This window comes from Schistocerca cancellata, chromosome 6, assembly GCF_023864275.1.
Source record: "Schistocerca cancellata isolate TAMUIC-IGC-003103 chromosome 6, iqSchCanc2.1, whole genome shotgun sequence".
NCBI classification, from domain to species: Eukaryota; Metazoa; Arthropoda; class Insecta; order Orthoptera; family Acrididae; genus Schistocerca; species Schistocerca cancellata.
The window spans coordinates 54,758,463-54,773,880 of record NC_064631.1 but is presented as its reverse complement, the minus strand read 5'-3'; the positions used below and the strand labels follow the sequence as shown (position 1 = coordinate 54,773,880).

The following is a 15,418-nucleotide window of genomic DNA, read 5'->3' as shown; positions in this document are numbered from 1 at the left end:
GTTCTTAACTTTGAGCTACTGACTGAAGCCTTCTGAAGCTGTCAATATTGGTCAAGATCTTGCAAATTTGATTTAGTTTCAATGCTGGAATTCCAAGATGGTTATTATGAATGTTATTACATCTTTTGTCAGCTTGTATCATTTTTGTTAAAATCATCTAGGTAACACACAAGCATATCTACGAAAGAGTCAGACCACGAGAGGCGTTCAGTAAGTAATCGATCACATATTGTTTCTTGGGAAGTTTGGTTGAAAAAATTCGGAATTTACGGCGGAACATCACGTAATATTCTCACTTCAGCCCCTACACATTCATGAAGTTCTGATAGGTGGCGTCGCTATAAGTAGTAACGGGATGTGTTACGGAGGCGTGTCCAAGCAGAGAGCTGTCATTTAAGTTGTTTTTACAGAAAACCAGAGCTTCGCAAGTATTCATAGGCAGTTGTAGAACGTCTACGGAGATCTGGCAGTGATCAAAAGCACGGTGAGTTGTTGGGTGAGGAGTCAGTCATCATCGCATCAAGATCGCGTAAACCTGTGCGATTTCCGGCGAGGCAGCCGGCTACACGGAGCTGCATTTCTGGAACGTGCGGACACTCTCATTCGCGGTGACCGACGGATCGCCATCAAGAACCTCGCTGCACGTCTCTGTCGGTAGTGTTGAGATACTCGTCCACCACTTCGGGTACTCGGGCCGCTGGGATCCTCGACGCGTAACAGGAGACTGTAAAGAGCTCAGTCGCACCTGGGGTCGGCTCAGTGACAGAGCTGTGACTTCCCCCCCCCCCCCCCCTGCACATGTAGTACAGCAGAGGCTGCCCCATCCCCACCGCACCTCGAGGCGGCACTCTGGAGCTTGATGACTGTGACCAACAAAGATTCCAGCTGCGTTTTGACTGTGTCCAACTCCTCCTACAGCCGCACACAACAGACGCAGTCCCTATCCATCTACTAATAACTGATTCACTATACGAAAACTTAAGGAAACCTACTGCCAGACAAGGTTAACAGCTACACTCTAGTTGGCAGAAAGGACTCTCAACAACGAAAAACAATAAAAATGTGTGGTGCTTATTTTCCTGCTAGGGGCTATCTAGTGAATACTAAGGAATAAGACAGTGACCTACAGTAAACTGCTAGGGGCTATCTAGTGAATAATATGAACGAATCAAAAGTAACCTACAGTAAGTTACACCTCCTGATTATACCTCGTATTTATAATGTAAACAAGCGTTTACGTACACGCGGATGTGACCTAAAAAAAGTATAAAAACTGTTACCTTAAATGTACCTAGTCTAAATGACACTACTGGGTGTTGTGTGATGTCCTTAGGTTAGTTAGGTTTAAGTAGTTCTAAGTTCTAGGGGTCTGATGACCATAGATGTTAAGTCCCATAGTGCTCAGAGCCATTTGAACCAATCTAAATGACACTAATGAAAGTAAATACTGAGTGTTGTGCACTGACATAATTGATGCTCCCGCGTATTTAACGTCAGTTAAGAATGTAAACAAATGTTTGCGTACACGCAGAACTGTCCTAAACAGAAACTTCGCTTATCTTATTCAGACGCAAATAAACACTGAAATATACAGCAAAACGATTAATTACTAGCTAAATTACTTATCTCGTAACACACTAAGCGGAAAGGGCTCGTAGCCGGCGTCAGGGCTGCCAACTTCAAACCAACTAGTCTGCCAATATTAGTTTGACATACAGCTTGAAACGCCATATCTACGTGCAGTATTCGCTCCTGGATATCTGATGATGGATAAATTCCGCAACCCATCATGTACGCAATAAATTCATGCCTCAACTGACGATTAACTTTTATCTTTGCGACCCAGCTTGCCTGAATACAAAGATAGTGACTGTTTTAATTTCAAATTTTACGTGGGATAATAACGACGAAAGAAAAATTTTTGGTGTGATATATTTACGAATGATATAATTACGAATAAACAATTTTCGGAACCTGTTCCAGTTCCCCATGCCCGCTACTTTGAGATATCCGCAGTAGGGCGGAATTGTCCATCCGAACTGAAGGTGGTGGATTCATTGCCCATCGAGGCGAATCAGTTATATGACTGCGTTGTGTCTGTTCTTTCAGACATGTCCGAAAGAACAGACACCACGCATTCATATAACTGATTAACCTTAATGGGCAATGAATCCACCAGCTTCAGTTCATTCGCTTTAGAATGAACAAAGAAGTAGCGGCTCATATTGGGTCGGAGAGCAACTGTATTTGGAACGAGCGGCGAAATTAGCATCCACGCTCTGTGCATTTTGAGAACTTTGAGTATCATCGGTGACTCTGGCAACGCGCCCTTGCTTCTGCTTCCAGAATACCAGCCAGCAATGAGCGATCGCTACAGCTTCATCCCTGCGACGCGGGAGCAGGTGGAGACCATCAGGAAGAGTCTGGGGACAGATGAAGAGGACATCAAGAGTGCCATAGCGTCTGTGCGAGACTGGCTCAAGATGCAGCCGCATCTGCCCGACGAGATAGGTCAGTCAGCTTTGTGACTATTCTAGTTTACTCTTCTGAAATCCGCAAACCATAATTTTCACTGTAGAGTTGATTCCTTAAAGTATTATTTCGCTCTTCAATTTTGAACAAATCATTTCCTTGCATTTCTGTTGCAATGGTGAATTAATCAAACTAATTTTAGTGCTGCTAGTGTGTTTAAATGCTATCGTGTGAGACTGCTACAGACCATATTTTTTATGATTTTCAAAATTTAAGTGGAGCGTAGAGTGATGACCAGTTATAGAGAGACGGAATTTTCAGGCAGATCCCAGGCTATCAGGGAGACCAAAATGGGAATATTTTGGCGGAGGTTTCCAGTTGTAGAATTTAGCTTGCAAACAAGGAATACCCCAGGAAAACTTTGTGACAGACTCGAATCCTTCGCTCGCAGGCTGGATTTCCATAAACCAAGCACAGCTGAATGTCGGGATCGTTTGCGGCACTAGCACTACGTACTTACATGAGTTCGCTTGGTTGATCCCGAACATCAGCAGTTTCTCCGTGACATCAAGAAGCTGTAAATTATAGTAACTAAGTGCTCTTCGTGGGGACAGCAGTGAACAGAGACGAGTAATTAAGAGATGAAACAGCAGCTCGTGCAGTAAATTTGGTCCCTGAGGCAGAAGGCACAGTAAGTACGAGTAGAGTCCAAAATTGCGGGAAGAACGAATGTTGAACAGTTTTTGAAACAGGTGTGGACAGCATCCGGCTCACATAATCACGGTTTCGAGTGGCAGGCAGGCCTCGTAGGCGAACGGAATAGCCTGTATGAACAGGCGTGGCTCCGCAGGACCCTCCGGAGCACTCTTGTTGACGTCGAAGGCAGTGTGCTTGGGTAAGCTCTCAGAAGATCTGTGTGGTGAGGAGATGAACAACAGCATAGCACTTGCGCCAAGGAAGGCAGGTGGTGTCAATAAATGCCTATAGACAACACTGCAGTAGCTAGCGCACATGCCGAATACTACGATAGCTGGACAGTTTGCCAGTCACCATCATTTGAGCTCAGAAAGCCATAGGTAGCAGTCTCCAGGTCTTCTCATCAATAGTGGCAAAGTTGGAAGCTCACAGTGACCAGGTGTGTTGACCAGCACTCTAGGAGGCAGACGTCATCTCGGTGAACAATAGCAGCGCATCACTGGTTCGGCCGGCTAGCTGGAGTAGAGCAGTATAAAGACTGCCACAAAGGCTCAGAAGCCTGAGTTTTTCGTAGTACTAGTTTGAGACAGTGACATTATGTTGGGCCAGTAACGAACGAGTGTGGCCTACATTTCCGAATGGCTCTCGGAGCTGAAAGTTGTAGCTTTCCCGCCATATCAGCAGGCTGGTAGTTGTTCTTGTGAAGCTTCTACTATTTCTTTCGAACTCACGCTATGTCGTTACAAAAATGTGTTTGCTTCTCCATTACATCTACAACGATACTCAGCAATCCACTTTACGGCGCGTGGTGGAGTGTACCACATACCACTGCTATCCATATCTTTTCTCGTTCCACTAGCAAACAAAATGAGGGAAAGAGAGTGTTCATGTGCTTCCATATGAACCTTAATTTCTCTATCTTGTCTACTTGGTCCTTACGTGCAATGTATTTTAGAGGCAACAGAATCGGTCTGCAGTCATCTTCAAATTCCGGTTCTCTATATTTTCTCAATATTATCCCTTGAAAAAGAGCAACGGCCTTGCCGCAGTGGATACACCGGTTCCCGTGAGATCACCGACGTTAAGCGCTGTCGGGCGTAGCCGGCACTTGGATGGGTGACCATCCAGCCGCCATGCGCTGTTGCCATTTTTCGGGGTGCACTCAGCCTCGTGATGCCAATTGAGGAGCTACTCGACCGAACAGTAGCGGATCCGGTCAAAGAAAACCATCATAACGACAGGGAGAGCGCTGTGCTGACCACACGCCCCTCCTATCCGCATCCTCTGCTGAGGATGACACGGCGGTCGGATGGTCCCGGTGAGCCACTTGTGGCCTGAAGACGGAGTGCTTTTTTTTTTATTCCTTGACAAGAATGTCGCCTTCCCTCCAGGGTTTCCCATTTGAGTTGCCAAAGAATCTCTGTAACACTTGCTCTTTGTTTGAACCTATCAGAAACAAATTTAGAAACTTGCATCTGAATTGCTTTAATGTCTTCCTTCAATCGGACCTGGTACGAATCCCAAACAATCGAGCAGTAGTGAAGAATAGGTCGCATTAGCGTCCTGTATGAGGTCTCCTTTATAGATGAATCACACTTTCCTAGAATTCGCCCAAAAAACCGAAGTCGGCAATTCGCCTTTCCTACCACAGTCCTCACATACTCCTTCCATGTAATATCTCTTTGCAACGTTTCGTCCAGATATTTAATCGATGTCACTGTGTTAAAGGGGACACTACTAATGCTGTACCCGTACATTACGGGTCTGTTTCTTCTACTCACCCACATTTTTCTTTTTACATTTAGAGCTAGCTGCCAGTCATGACACCAACTCATTGCTGAGGTCATGTTGCCAAGTTTACGATTCAAAGTACGGCAATGTCTTCCAAGTGCTTTGCAGAATGTCAGTTTCCTGCCTGTTTGTCTTCCTGATGTTCGAGAAAGGGCGTGGGCCAGGCTTACCTTGCTCATTGCTCACTGGAGAAGAATTTGAGGCGATTTTACATTTATCTACAATACATTTGTGCTCTGTAACACCGAGTTATGGAAGTGATATGTGGAACCACTGTATAACTAGAGTGAAAGAAACTATTTGAAGTACGGTGCTATCAAAGCATGTTATAAACCAAGTGAAGAAGTAAAGTATGAACTTAATACATGTTAAATAGAATAAGAGATGTATTCACCAAATTTATTTGGCGTCAGACATAAACGTGACAGGAAGAGAGCCCCTTACTATCGAAAGTTGTTATGCTTTAGCTTGCTTACTCGAGGCACTTGCACAGCCTCGTCATAGGTTGAATACAATGAGGCGACAAAAGTTATAAGACTGCGATATGCACGTATACAGTTGGCGATAGTATCGCTTACACAAGGTAAAAACGGAAGCGCATTGGTGAATCTGTAAGGTGTAGCTGTAAGGTGATCCACGTGGAAAGGTACCCACGTGATTATTAACACACGACTGGAATTAACAGATTTGAACGCAAAACGGTGGTTGGAGCTAGACGCATCGGACTCTCCACTTCGAAAATCGTTAAGCAATTCGGCTTTCCGAGATCCAAGTGTCAAGAATGTGCCGAGAATACCACATTTCAGGCATTGCCTCTGCCGCGCGGGAGTAGCCGAGCGGTCTAGGCGCTGCAGTCATGGACTGTGCGGCTGGTCCCGGCGGAGGTTCGAGTCCTCTCTCGGGCATGGGTGTGTGTGTTTGTCCTTAGGATAATTTAGGTTGAATATTCTGTAAGCTTAGGGACTGATGACCTTACCATTTAGGTCCCATAAGATTTCACACACATTTTTTGAACAGGTATTATGGGTGTGTGTGTTTGTCCTTAGGATAATTTAGGTTAAATATTGTGTAAGCTTAGGGACTGATATCCTTACCAGTTAAGTCCCATTAGATTTCACACACATTTTTTGAACAGGTATTATCTCTCACACGGACAACACATTGGCGGACGATCTTTACTTAACGACCGCGAGCAGAGGCGTTTGCGTAGAGTTGTCAGTACTAACAGACAAGCAACACTGCGTGAAATAATCGGAGAAATGAATGAGGAACGTACGACGGACGTATCCGTTAGGACAGTGCGGTGAAATCTGTCGTTAATGGGCCATGGCAGCGAATGATCAACGCGAATGACTTTCCTCACTGCACGACATCGCCTGCAGCAGCTCTCCTGCGCTGGTGACCATATCGAATGGACCCTACACGACCGGAAAACCGTGGCGTCGTCCCACGAGTCCAAGGATCAGTTAACTGATGGTGGGATTCGAGTGTGGCGGAGACGACACGAAGTCACGGACTCAGGTTGTGAATGAGGCAGTGCGCAAGCTGGTGGTTAATGATATGACTGTGTTTTCATGGAATCGTCTGGCATTTCTCAACCGATCATTAAAAGGTTATGTTCGGCTATTAGGAGACCATTTAGAACAATTCCTGGACTTCATGACCCCAAACAATGATGGAATTTATACGGATGACAGTCCTGATGTCAGTGGGCCACAACTGTTCGCGATTGACTTGAGGAACATTCTGGAGAACTATAGTGAATGATTTGGCCATCCATGGAACATGTAGGATTCCGTAGAAATACTGGAACACGTGAGGCAATACTGACCTTACGACTTATCTTAGAAGAAAGATTAAGGAAAGGCAAACCTACATTTCTAGCATTTGTAGACTTAGAGAAAGCTTTTGACAATGTTGACTGGAATACTCTCTTTCAAATTCTAAAGGTGGCAGGGGTAAAATACAGGGAGCGAAAGGCTATTTACAATTTGTACAGAAACCAGGTGGCAGTTATAAGAGTTGAGGGACATGAAATGGAAGCAGTGGTTGGGAAGGGAGTAAAACAGGGTTGTAGCCTATCCCCGATGTTATTCAATCTGTATATTGAGCAAACAGTAAAGGAAACAAAAGAAAAATTCGGAGTAGGTATTAAAATCCATGGAGAAGAAATAAAAACTTTGAGGTTCGCCGATGACATAGTAATTCTGTCAGAGACAGCAAAGGACTTGGGAGAGCAGTTGAATGGAATGGATGGTGTCTTGAAGGGAGGATATAAGATGAACATCAACAAAAGCAAAACGAGGATAATGGAATGTAGTCGAATTAAGTCGGGTGATCTTGAGGGTATTAGATTAGGAAATGAGAAACTTAAAGCAGTAAAGGAGTTTTGCTATTTGGGGAGCAAAATAACTGATGATGGTCGAAGTAGAGAGGATATAAAATGTAGACTGGCAATGGCAAGGAAAGCGTTTCTGAAGAAGAGGAATTTGTTAACATCGAGTATAGATTTAAGTGTCAGGAAGTCATTTCTGAAAGTATTTGTATAGAGTGTAGCCATGTATGGAAGTGAAACATGGATGGTAAATAGTTTGGACAAGAAGAGAATAGAAGCTTTCGAAATGTGGTGCTACAGAAGAATGCTGAAGATTAGATGGGTAGATCACATAACTAATGAGGAAGTATTGAATAGGATTGGAGAGAAGAGAAGTTTGTGGCACAACTTGACCAGAAGAAGGGATCGGTTGGTAGGACATGTTCTGAGGCATCAAGGGACCACCAATTTAGTATTGGAGGGCAGCGCGGAGGGTAAAAATCGTAGGGGGAGACCAAGAGATGAATACACTAAGCAGATTCAGAAGGATGTAGGTTGCAGTAGGTACTGGGAGATGAAGAAGCTTGCACAGGACAGAGTAGCATGGAGAGCTGCATCAAACCAGTCTCAGGACTGAAGACAACAACAACAACAACATGGAACATATGTGGGACACAATCGAGAAGTCTGGTCCTGCACAGCATCCTGCAGCGGCAACACTTTCGCAATTATTGACGGCTATAAAGGCAGCGTGGCTCAGTATTTCTGCACGGGACTTGCAACGACTTGTTGAGTCCACGGCACGCCGAGTTGTAACGCAATGCCTGGCAAAAGGAGCTCGAACGCAATTTTCCGACGTATCGCATGACGTTCGGCACCTGAGTGTACATTTATCCAAAATTTACTGCCAGATGATGATTAGCAACGACCTGCAGTAATTTGTTTGTAGAAGCATTATAACACATAGTTGCATGAAGATTGTGTGCCACAACAGATCGCTGACCACCGGCCCTGATCTGTCTTGAATTCTGGTCTAGTCCCGAATTTAGTGAACGGTAACTATGATAACGTGCAGGAAGTGCTGTGTGGATTTTCTTGTTGGTGCCTGTAGTTGAGTCCTGATGCTGTCTTGTGTTGCTGTTGATACTGTCTTGATACGGGCCGTGCGTCAGCTTTTCTCCGCGTTTGATGGGCTGATGTGCAATTGGGAACTGCTTGTGTGACGCAAGGTGGAAGGCGGAAGCAGTGTGCCCTGTGTTGCATGCCAGCCTTAAGTCAGTTGCTCCTGAGTACTAGCCAGCCCGTCACTCTTCCATGTGCAGCTACGATCCGTAGCTTCTGGAGGGTACAGCAATAACTGAGGACAGAAGACTATGTAAGACGCTCACCGAGAGATGACGCAGGTTAGTGGAGCATTCATTACGGCTTCCAGAAACAGTGAACTGTCGCTGGAAGGAGAAGGTCACCATTAGTAGAGGCTGACCAGATCTAGAGAGGAAGCTGGGTGAAGCAATGACACAGATGTGTAAAAAATAGCACACGATGGGAAAAGGTGGAGAACAGCATCGTACCAGGTGAAAGTCTGAAAATTTAAATAAAAACCTACCTTCCAGTTACAGCTGTTACAGCATATACTATTTGATTAGTGAGAAGTTTTGCGTAATAACCCACACGTACATTTGTTACAGAAGATGCATTCATCGAAAGGATGTACATAAACTGCAAGTGTAGCATAGAGAGGGTTAAGAAAGGCGTGGACAACTTCTTCTCTGTGAGGACCAGGTATCCAGAGATGATGACGAACCGTGACCCCATGGGATGCGACGTTGTGACAACTATGGAGCACCTGTAAGTACCGACGAAATCGATCCACAAGTTTTATGTTCTCTTTTCAAATACTGAACGTTCTTTTGCAATCAAACAACTGACGGTATAAATTCAAGTGCGAGGAATAAAACTGGAAATGTGTAAGGCAATAATGTAGATTTTCATCCTGTTTTGCTTGTACTTCTAAAAACAATAATTAGTTTTTCCTTTCAAAAGAATTCAGCAAAATCTAAATCTGTTTCGACCTCCTCATGGAGATTACATTCCGAACCCAGTATGCCACGAATCAGAGACACGCAGCTAATTTTTAACGTTTAAAGCTGCCGAATACTGACACTCTGTATTTCTTAAATGAAGCTAATTTTTCTATAATTTTAGAAAGAATTTTAGAAGCACGGTTCGACAAAATAACATGTGCCGAATTTGATTAGTCAGTGACCAGATAACATTGGCGAAAATTACTGACGTTCCATCTGGATAAAAAGTTCCTACGGTCATGACTGACACGTCAAGTGCTCAGCATTTTGGCTTTGTTCACTGATACTAGTAATTCCTAAGAGACGAAACAGCACGATGAATTTAATCTGTACTTATCATGTCATTGGCCCTCGTTATACGACGTTTCATGTGCTGCGATGTCTTCAGATTCTCCTTAGAATTAAAGGATGGAATCGACTGAATGAGTTTGGGATACCAGTACAATATTTAACTCATTTACTAATAACATGAAAACGTGAGATCATACAGACTAAGATTTGGCTTGATCAGATCAACTGGCTACAACCATCATATTCACAAACTGAAGGTCTCCATCATTAAATATTAATAAAACCACAAATTATTAATAAAGATTTACATTACATAAAATTTAAATCAATTTTAACATCATATAGTCATAAACAGAACACTTTCAAAATGAAATTTTAACAACAGAAACAAATTACTTTCGGAAAACTCAGATTGAATAAAATTTAAATTAATTTTTACATCGTAATTACAACAGTCTATGAAAATGAGACAGCACAAGGAAACTTCAGAGATACATTCAGTCTAAAAGCTCAAATTGTACCATAAGTACTTTAACAATTAAGAACATTATTTTTCCCTTTTCAAGGAAAACGGATGGTTGTCGTTTGAAAACTGACATAAACATACACCTTGTCGTACGATCCTCAGATATACGCACATAAAAGGCGCAAGAAAACACCACAGAAACTAACCTGAAACATTTCCGTAAAGAAACAGAAAGCAACTATCTATTGTTCTATCGACGACACAAGTTAACCATGGTAGACAGGACAAGTACAAAACATCGTTAAAACGTCTAGCAAACCGACTGTTCAACTGTTAGCACACAGTCGGTAGAAAACGTGTATCCTACACGGCAAACACAATACATTGTGGGCAGCCACTTCACACCATCAGTTATTAACCCCTTCTAGGGACGCACTGTTTGTGAGTCGCTTTCAGAAAATGTGGTTTTAGTAAATACCAGATTACGGAACGGTACCTGTTAGTGTATAATGCTGCATAGCACAGCCAGCTACATACACGTCACGGACATAGTATAAAGTCGTATGTCATACACCCAAGGAACCCCAACACACTCCAAAATGGTTCAAATGGCTCTGAGCACTATGGGACAACTGCTGAGGTCATCAGTCCCCTAGAACTTACAACTACTTAAACCTAACTAACCTAAGGACATCACACACATCCATGACCGAGGCAGGATTCGAACCTGAGACCGTAGCGGTCGTGCGGTTCCAGACTGTAGCGCCTAGAACCGCTCGGCCATTCCGGCCGGCCAACACATTCCAGCCAGTATCCGTAAGCGACAGGTTCCAGCGACTCAAGTCTGTTCATCTCAGTAGGCCCACAATAGAGGCCGTCCGTGCTGGCGATCTCACACAGGCACGCCCTCTCTCGGCTTGCGCCAGACTTCTACTGGTGGCCCACCAGCACCGTCAACACTCGTGGCGCCTGTCACAGGCCACTCTGTCAGCCTCTGCACCGACAGATGAACGCCTCCTCCGCCAGACAATCACGCCACTCGAGCTAGCGGGAAACCACAGAAAGTGGTGCCAACCTAGGAAAGGTAGGTAAAACAGTGCGACACTTGTCACACCTCGTAGAGCGGTTGTTTTAACTTTCCCCGCAGATAAATGTCCGTAAGTGTTAAGGCATATGGAAATAAGAAAAAGCCGTATAATTAAAAAGTCTGTGGATAAAGAATCAGGTAATCTTATAACCTGATTAAGACGCTTGTAAATGTTCAGAAAATACACCTGTGTAGCAGATCGTAGCTTTAATAAGCTTAATAAGTGCCCGTTCGATTTAGGAAATGGAGGAGTATTCATGAAGAATTCAGGAATACGTTAGAAACAACAGATATATGTAACGAAGCAAACGCGATTTCATTATTACACGCGATCCCTGGAGTACTCGACAATTTATGGTTATTTGTGCAGATTCAAGGAGTACAGCAACCACAGTGTGTATACTACTATAAAGACTGAGTTGTCGAATGGTCAGCTGGAATACTGAAAGTAATCAAAAGAACTGTTAGGAAGGGCCCATAGGCCGAAATTAGATTTTAGGATCTCTTGTGTCAACTGGAAGAAGCTAACCTAGTTGATTGGGTGGTTACATATGCAGACGATATCTTGGGATGTGGTGTCAAGGAAATCAAGAGCGTAATTGGTGGAATGGTAGAGGGGGCGTCTTCCAGACGTGGTGTGTAGATAACAAATTGAACATAAAGCAGCAGAAAAATACACATTAACTCTTAAAAGGTCAATTTTTATTATGCTGTAAAGCTATTGTTAAATTATGAAGCATCTTTATCTCCAGCACACAGTACGTTGGTGTCCAATTGGATGAAATTGTAGTCATAGAATATCACAGAAAGCAAGCAAAATAACGCAAAATAATTGTTCCGCACCTCTACACAACTAGAAGCCACCGCTGAAAGTGGTGAAGACTTACCGCGATGCCAATATCATCCCAGTCACAAGCTCCGCAGCAAGTGTCTTGGCACAAAGACTTCTGTCCGCACAACAGGCAAATCCTGCGACGTGCAGAAAAGGGTGTGCTCCTCAAACTCGTAGAAGCCTTTGGCATCACATCGAAACACGTTTTGTTGGCGACCCTATAGATTTACCGAATGGAAATTACATCGAAGTATCGTGTGATCTCCTACTGGTTACGTAAGAAGGTTTGACAAAACTCCAACAAACGATAAAAAACAAACCACAAATAAGATGAAGGAAAAATGGTTCAAATGGCTCTGAGCACTATGGGACTTAACTTCTGAGGTCATTAGTCCCCTAGAACTTAGAACTACTTAAACCTAACTAACCTAAGGACATCACACACATCCATGCCCGAGGCAGGATTCGAACCTGCGACCGTAGCGGTCGCGCAGCTCCAGACTGGAGCGCCTAGAACCGCTCGGCCACTCTAGCCGGTAAGATGAAGGAAAGTTTTATTTTATATAAGATGAAAGTTTGTATTCGTTAATGTGAACGAGCATAGGTAACTTAACTGGGGCTCATTACAACTGCAGTCTTCGTTTCATTCCTTAAGGAATTTGTATTAAATCATACTTACTCCTTGGGTGCGGATGTTCTAAATATGAGCAGAAAAAGCTGTTATAATTCAGATAATTATTAAAAACAGTAAAATTTGTTGAATTGAGTACTCATCATGTGTACACATAGAAAATCAACTATTACTAAAGTAAAAGATACTTTGTAATAAAACTACGGTGACATACCTTTCAAACGCTCACTGTTAGATGGCACTGGTGTAACTGCAAAAAAATACATTAACCCTTTCTTCCAATTTTCAGACTTTTATATTTTAAGAGCATGGAAAAAATCTTTCGTTATGCATTGTGCCCAACACCCAGTGTTTGTCAATTCAACAGAAACACACTCATATGATCACAGACCTATGAAAATTTCACTTGATCTCCAGTCCATATAGAACGAGAACTGTGTACATAGAATAACGTTAATAACAGTACCACAAAGAAATACACTCCGAGACAAAACTGTACCACAAAGAAATTAGCCGAATAGGACGGAAATTGGCGGATGTGACCTGCATGTACACACAATCAATCTTTTGCAGTTTCAGAGATACTGGATGATATATGCAAGAGAAAGAGCTTCGCGAACTGAGCAAGTCATTAACGTACTGGTGCACCTCTGACCCTTAAGGAAGCAGTTATTCGGCTGGGCACAGATTGATAGACTTGTTGGATGGCCTCCTGAGGGATGCCGTGCCAGATTCTGACAAAATGGCGCGTTGGATGGTCAGAACCCCAAGCAGGTTCGAGGATTCTGCTTATAATGCTCTTAACATTCTCAGCTGTGTAGAGATCCAATGGTCTTGCTGGCGTAGATGGAGTTGACAAGCATGGCAAAAAGCTGCAGAAGTTCTCGCCGTGTGCAGGAGGGGATTTTCTTGATGAAATAGAAGCCCAAGGTGGCCTGCCACGAAGAGCACGAAAACGGAGCACAGAATATCTACGACGTACGTCGTGCTGCAAAGGTACCGTGGATAACAACCAAACGTGTCCTGCTATGAAATGCAATGGCACCCCAGCCCGTCACTACTGTATGGAGAGTGCCATCCATTTCAGTATCCTATTGCTCTCCAGGGCATCGACAGACACGTATTCCCTCGTAGTTGGCACTCTGTTCGGAGCGGGACTTACCACTGTTGATAATTCTACTCCAGTCAGTGAGATTAGAGGCTACGATGACCATCAAAGACCTGTCTGGACAGCGAGAAGTCTGGGGTGCCACTTTATTTCATAGGAGGACCCCTCTGGTTGTCTTACGTGGAACCATTATAGCACTGTGGTACGCTGACGATATTCTATGCTCTGTTTCGTTGCCCTTCATGGAAAGTTATCCTTGGCTTACATTTCAGCAAGATAAAGCTCACCGCCGCGCGGTATTAGCCGAGCGGTCTCAGGCGCTGCAGTCATGGACTGTGCGGCTGGTCCCGGCAGAGGTTCGAGTCCTCCCTCGGGCATGGGTGTCTATATTTGTCCTTAGTTTAATTTAGGTTAAGTAGTTGTAAGCTTAGGGACTGATGACCTTAGCAGTTAAGTCCCATAAGATTTCACACACATTTGAACATTTTTTTGATAAAGCCCACCCACACATAGAAACAGTTCCTACAGCTTTCCTTCGTGCTTGTCAAATCCTATCTCGGCAGGCAATATCTCTCCCTAATTAATAACATCTGGAGCATCGTGAGCAGGGCCTTCCAAACAACTCGGGATTTTGACGATCTCACAGCCAATTGTACTGAATTTGGTACAATATCCCTCAGGAGTTCACCAAAAAATTCTATCAGTCAATTCCAAAATGAATAACTGCTTGCATAAGGGCCGGAGGTTACTAAATTGTTCAATTTGTCAAACTCTCTCTCGTGAATAGATCGTCCCAATTTTCTGAAATTGTAATACCTATTTGTCTATGTCTACATCCAGATCACAACTACCGATTTCCTCCTCAGTTGTATATTTCTTTCGTAGTGTATTTTTTTTTTTTTTTTGTCTTGGAACGTATTTCTCCTCAACTGTCATCCTGACTCATTAAGCTCTATGTTGAATATATTTTCTAGAAAACGCTATAATTGTAAATAGTTGAGCCGGCCGAAGTGGCCGCGCGGTTCTGGCGCTGCAGTCTGGAGCCGCGAGACCGCTACGGTCGCAGGTTCGAATCCTGCCTCGGGCATGGATGTTTGTGATGTCCTTAGGTTAGTTAGGTTCAATGGCTCTGAGCACTATGGGACTTAACTTCTAAGGTCATCAGTCCCCTAGAACTTAGAACTACTTAAACCTAACTGACCTAAGGACATCACACACATCCATGCCCGAGGCAGGATTCGAACCTGCGACCGTAGCGGTCTCGCGGCTCCAGACTGCAGCGCCAGAACCGCGCGGCCACTTCGGCCGGCTCAACTATTTACAATTATAGCGTTTTCTAAAAAATATATTCAACATAGAGCTTCCAGACTGTAGCGCCTTTAACCGCTTGGCCACACCGGCCGGCGGTTAGTTAGGTTTAACTAGTTATAAGTTCTAGGGGACTAATGACCTCAGCAGTTGAGTCCCATAGTGCTCAGAGCCATTTGAACCATTTTTTTGTAAATAGTTCTTTTCCACAGTTTTGATAAGACAATTTAGAAATCATGTATTTGACAATATAACACCACCTGACACACAAATATGTAACAAAAATGTATTATTGTGAATTATTTAAGAATGACGTCGTTGACAACATTGTGATGTCA

General features: G+C 43.6%; 1 protein-coding gene across 1 annotated transcript in view; it reads left to right on the top strand.

Annotated features, from left to right (window-relative positions):
- Positions 1–15,418, top strand: part of LOC126191562 (retinol-binding protein pinta-like) — a 142,636-nt gene that overhangs the window by 43,416 nt on the left and 83,802 nt on the right. Inside the window, exons 2-3 of the mRNA XM_049932478.1 lie at positions 2,347–2,511; positions 8,962–9,121. Coding sequence (XP_049788435.1) covers positions 2,361–2,511; positions 8,962–9,121 — 311 coding nt within the window. The 5' untranslated portion in view covers positions 2,347–2,360. The remainder of the gene's footprint in view (positions 1–2,346; positions 2,512–8,961; positions 9,122–15,418) is intronic.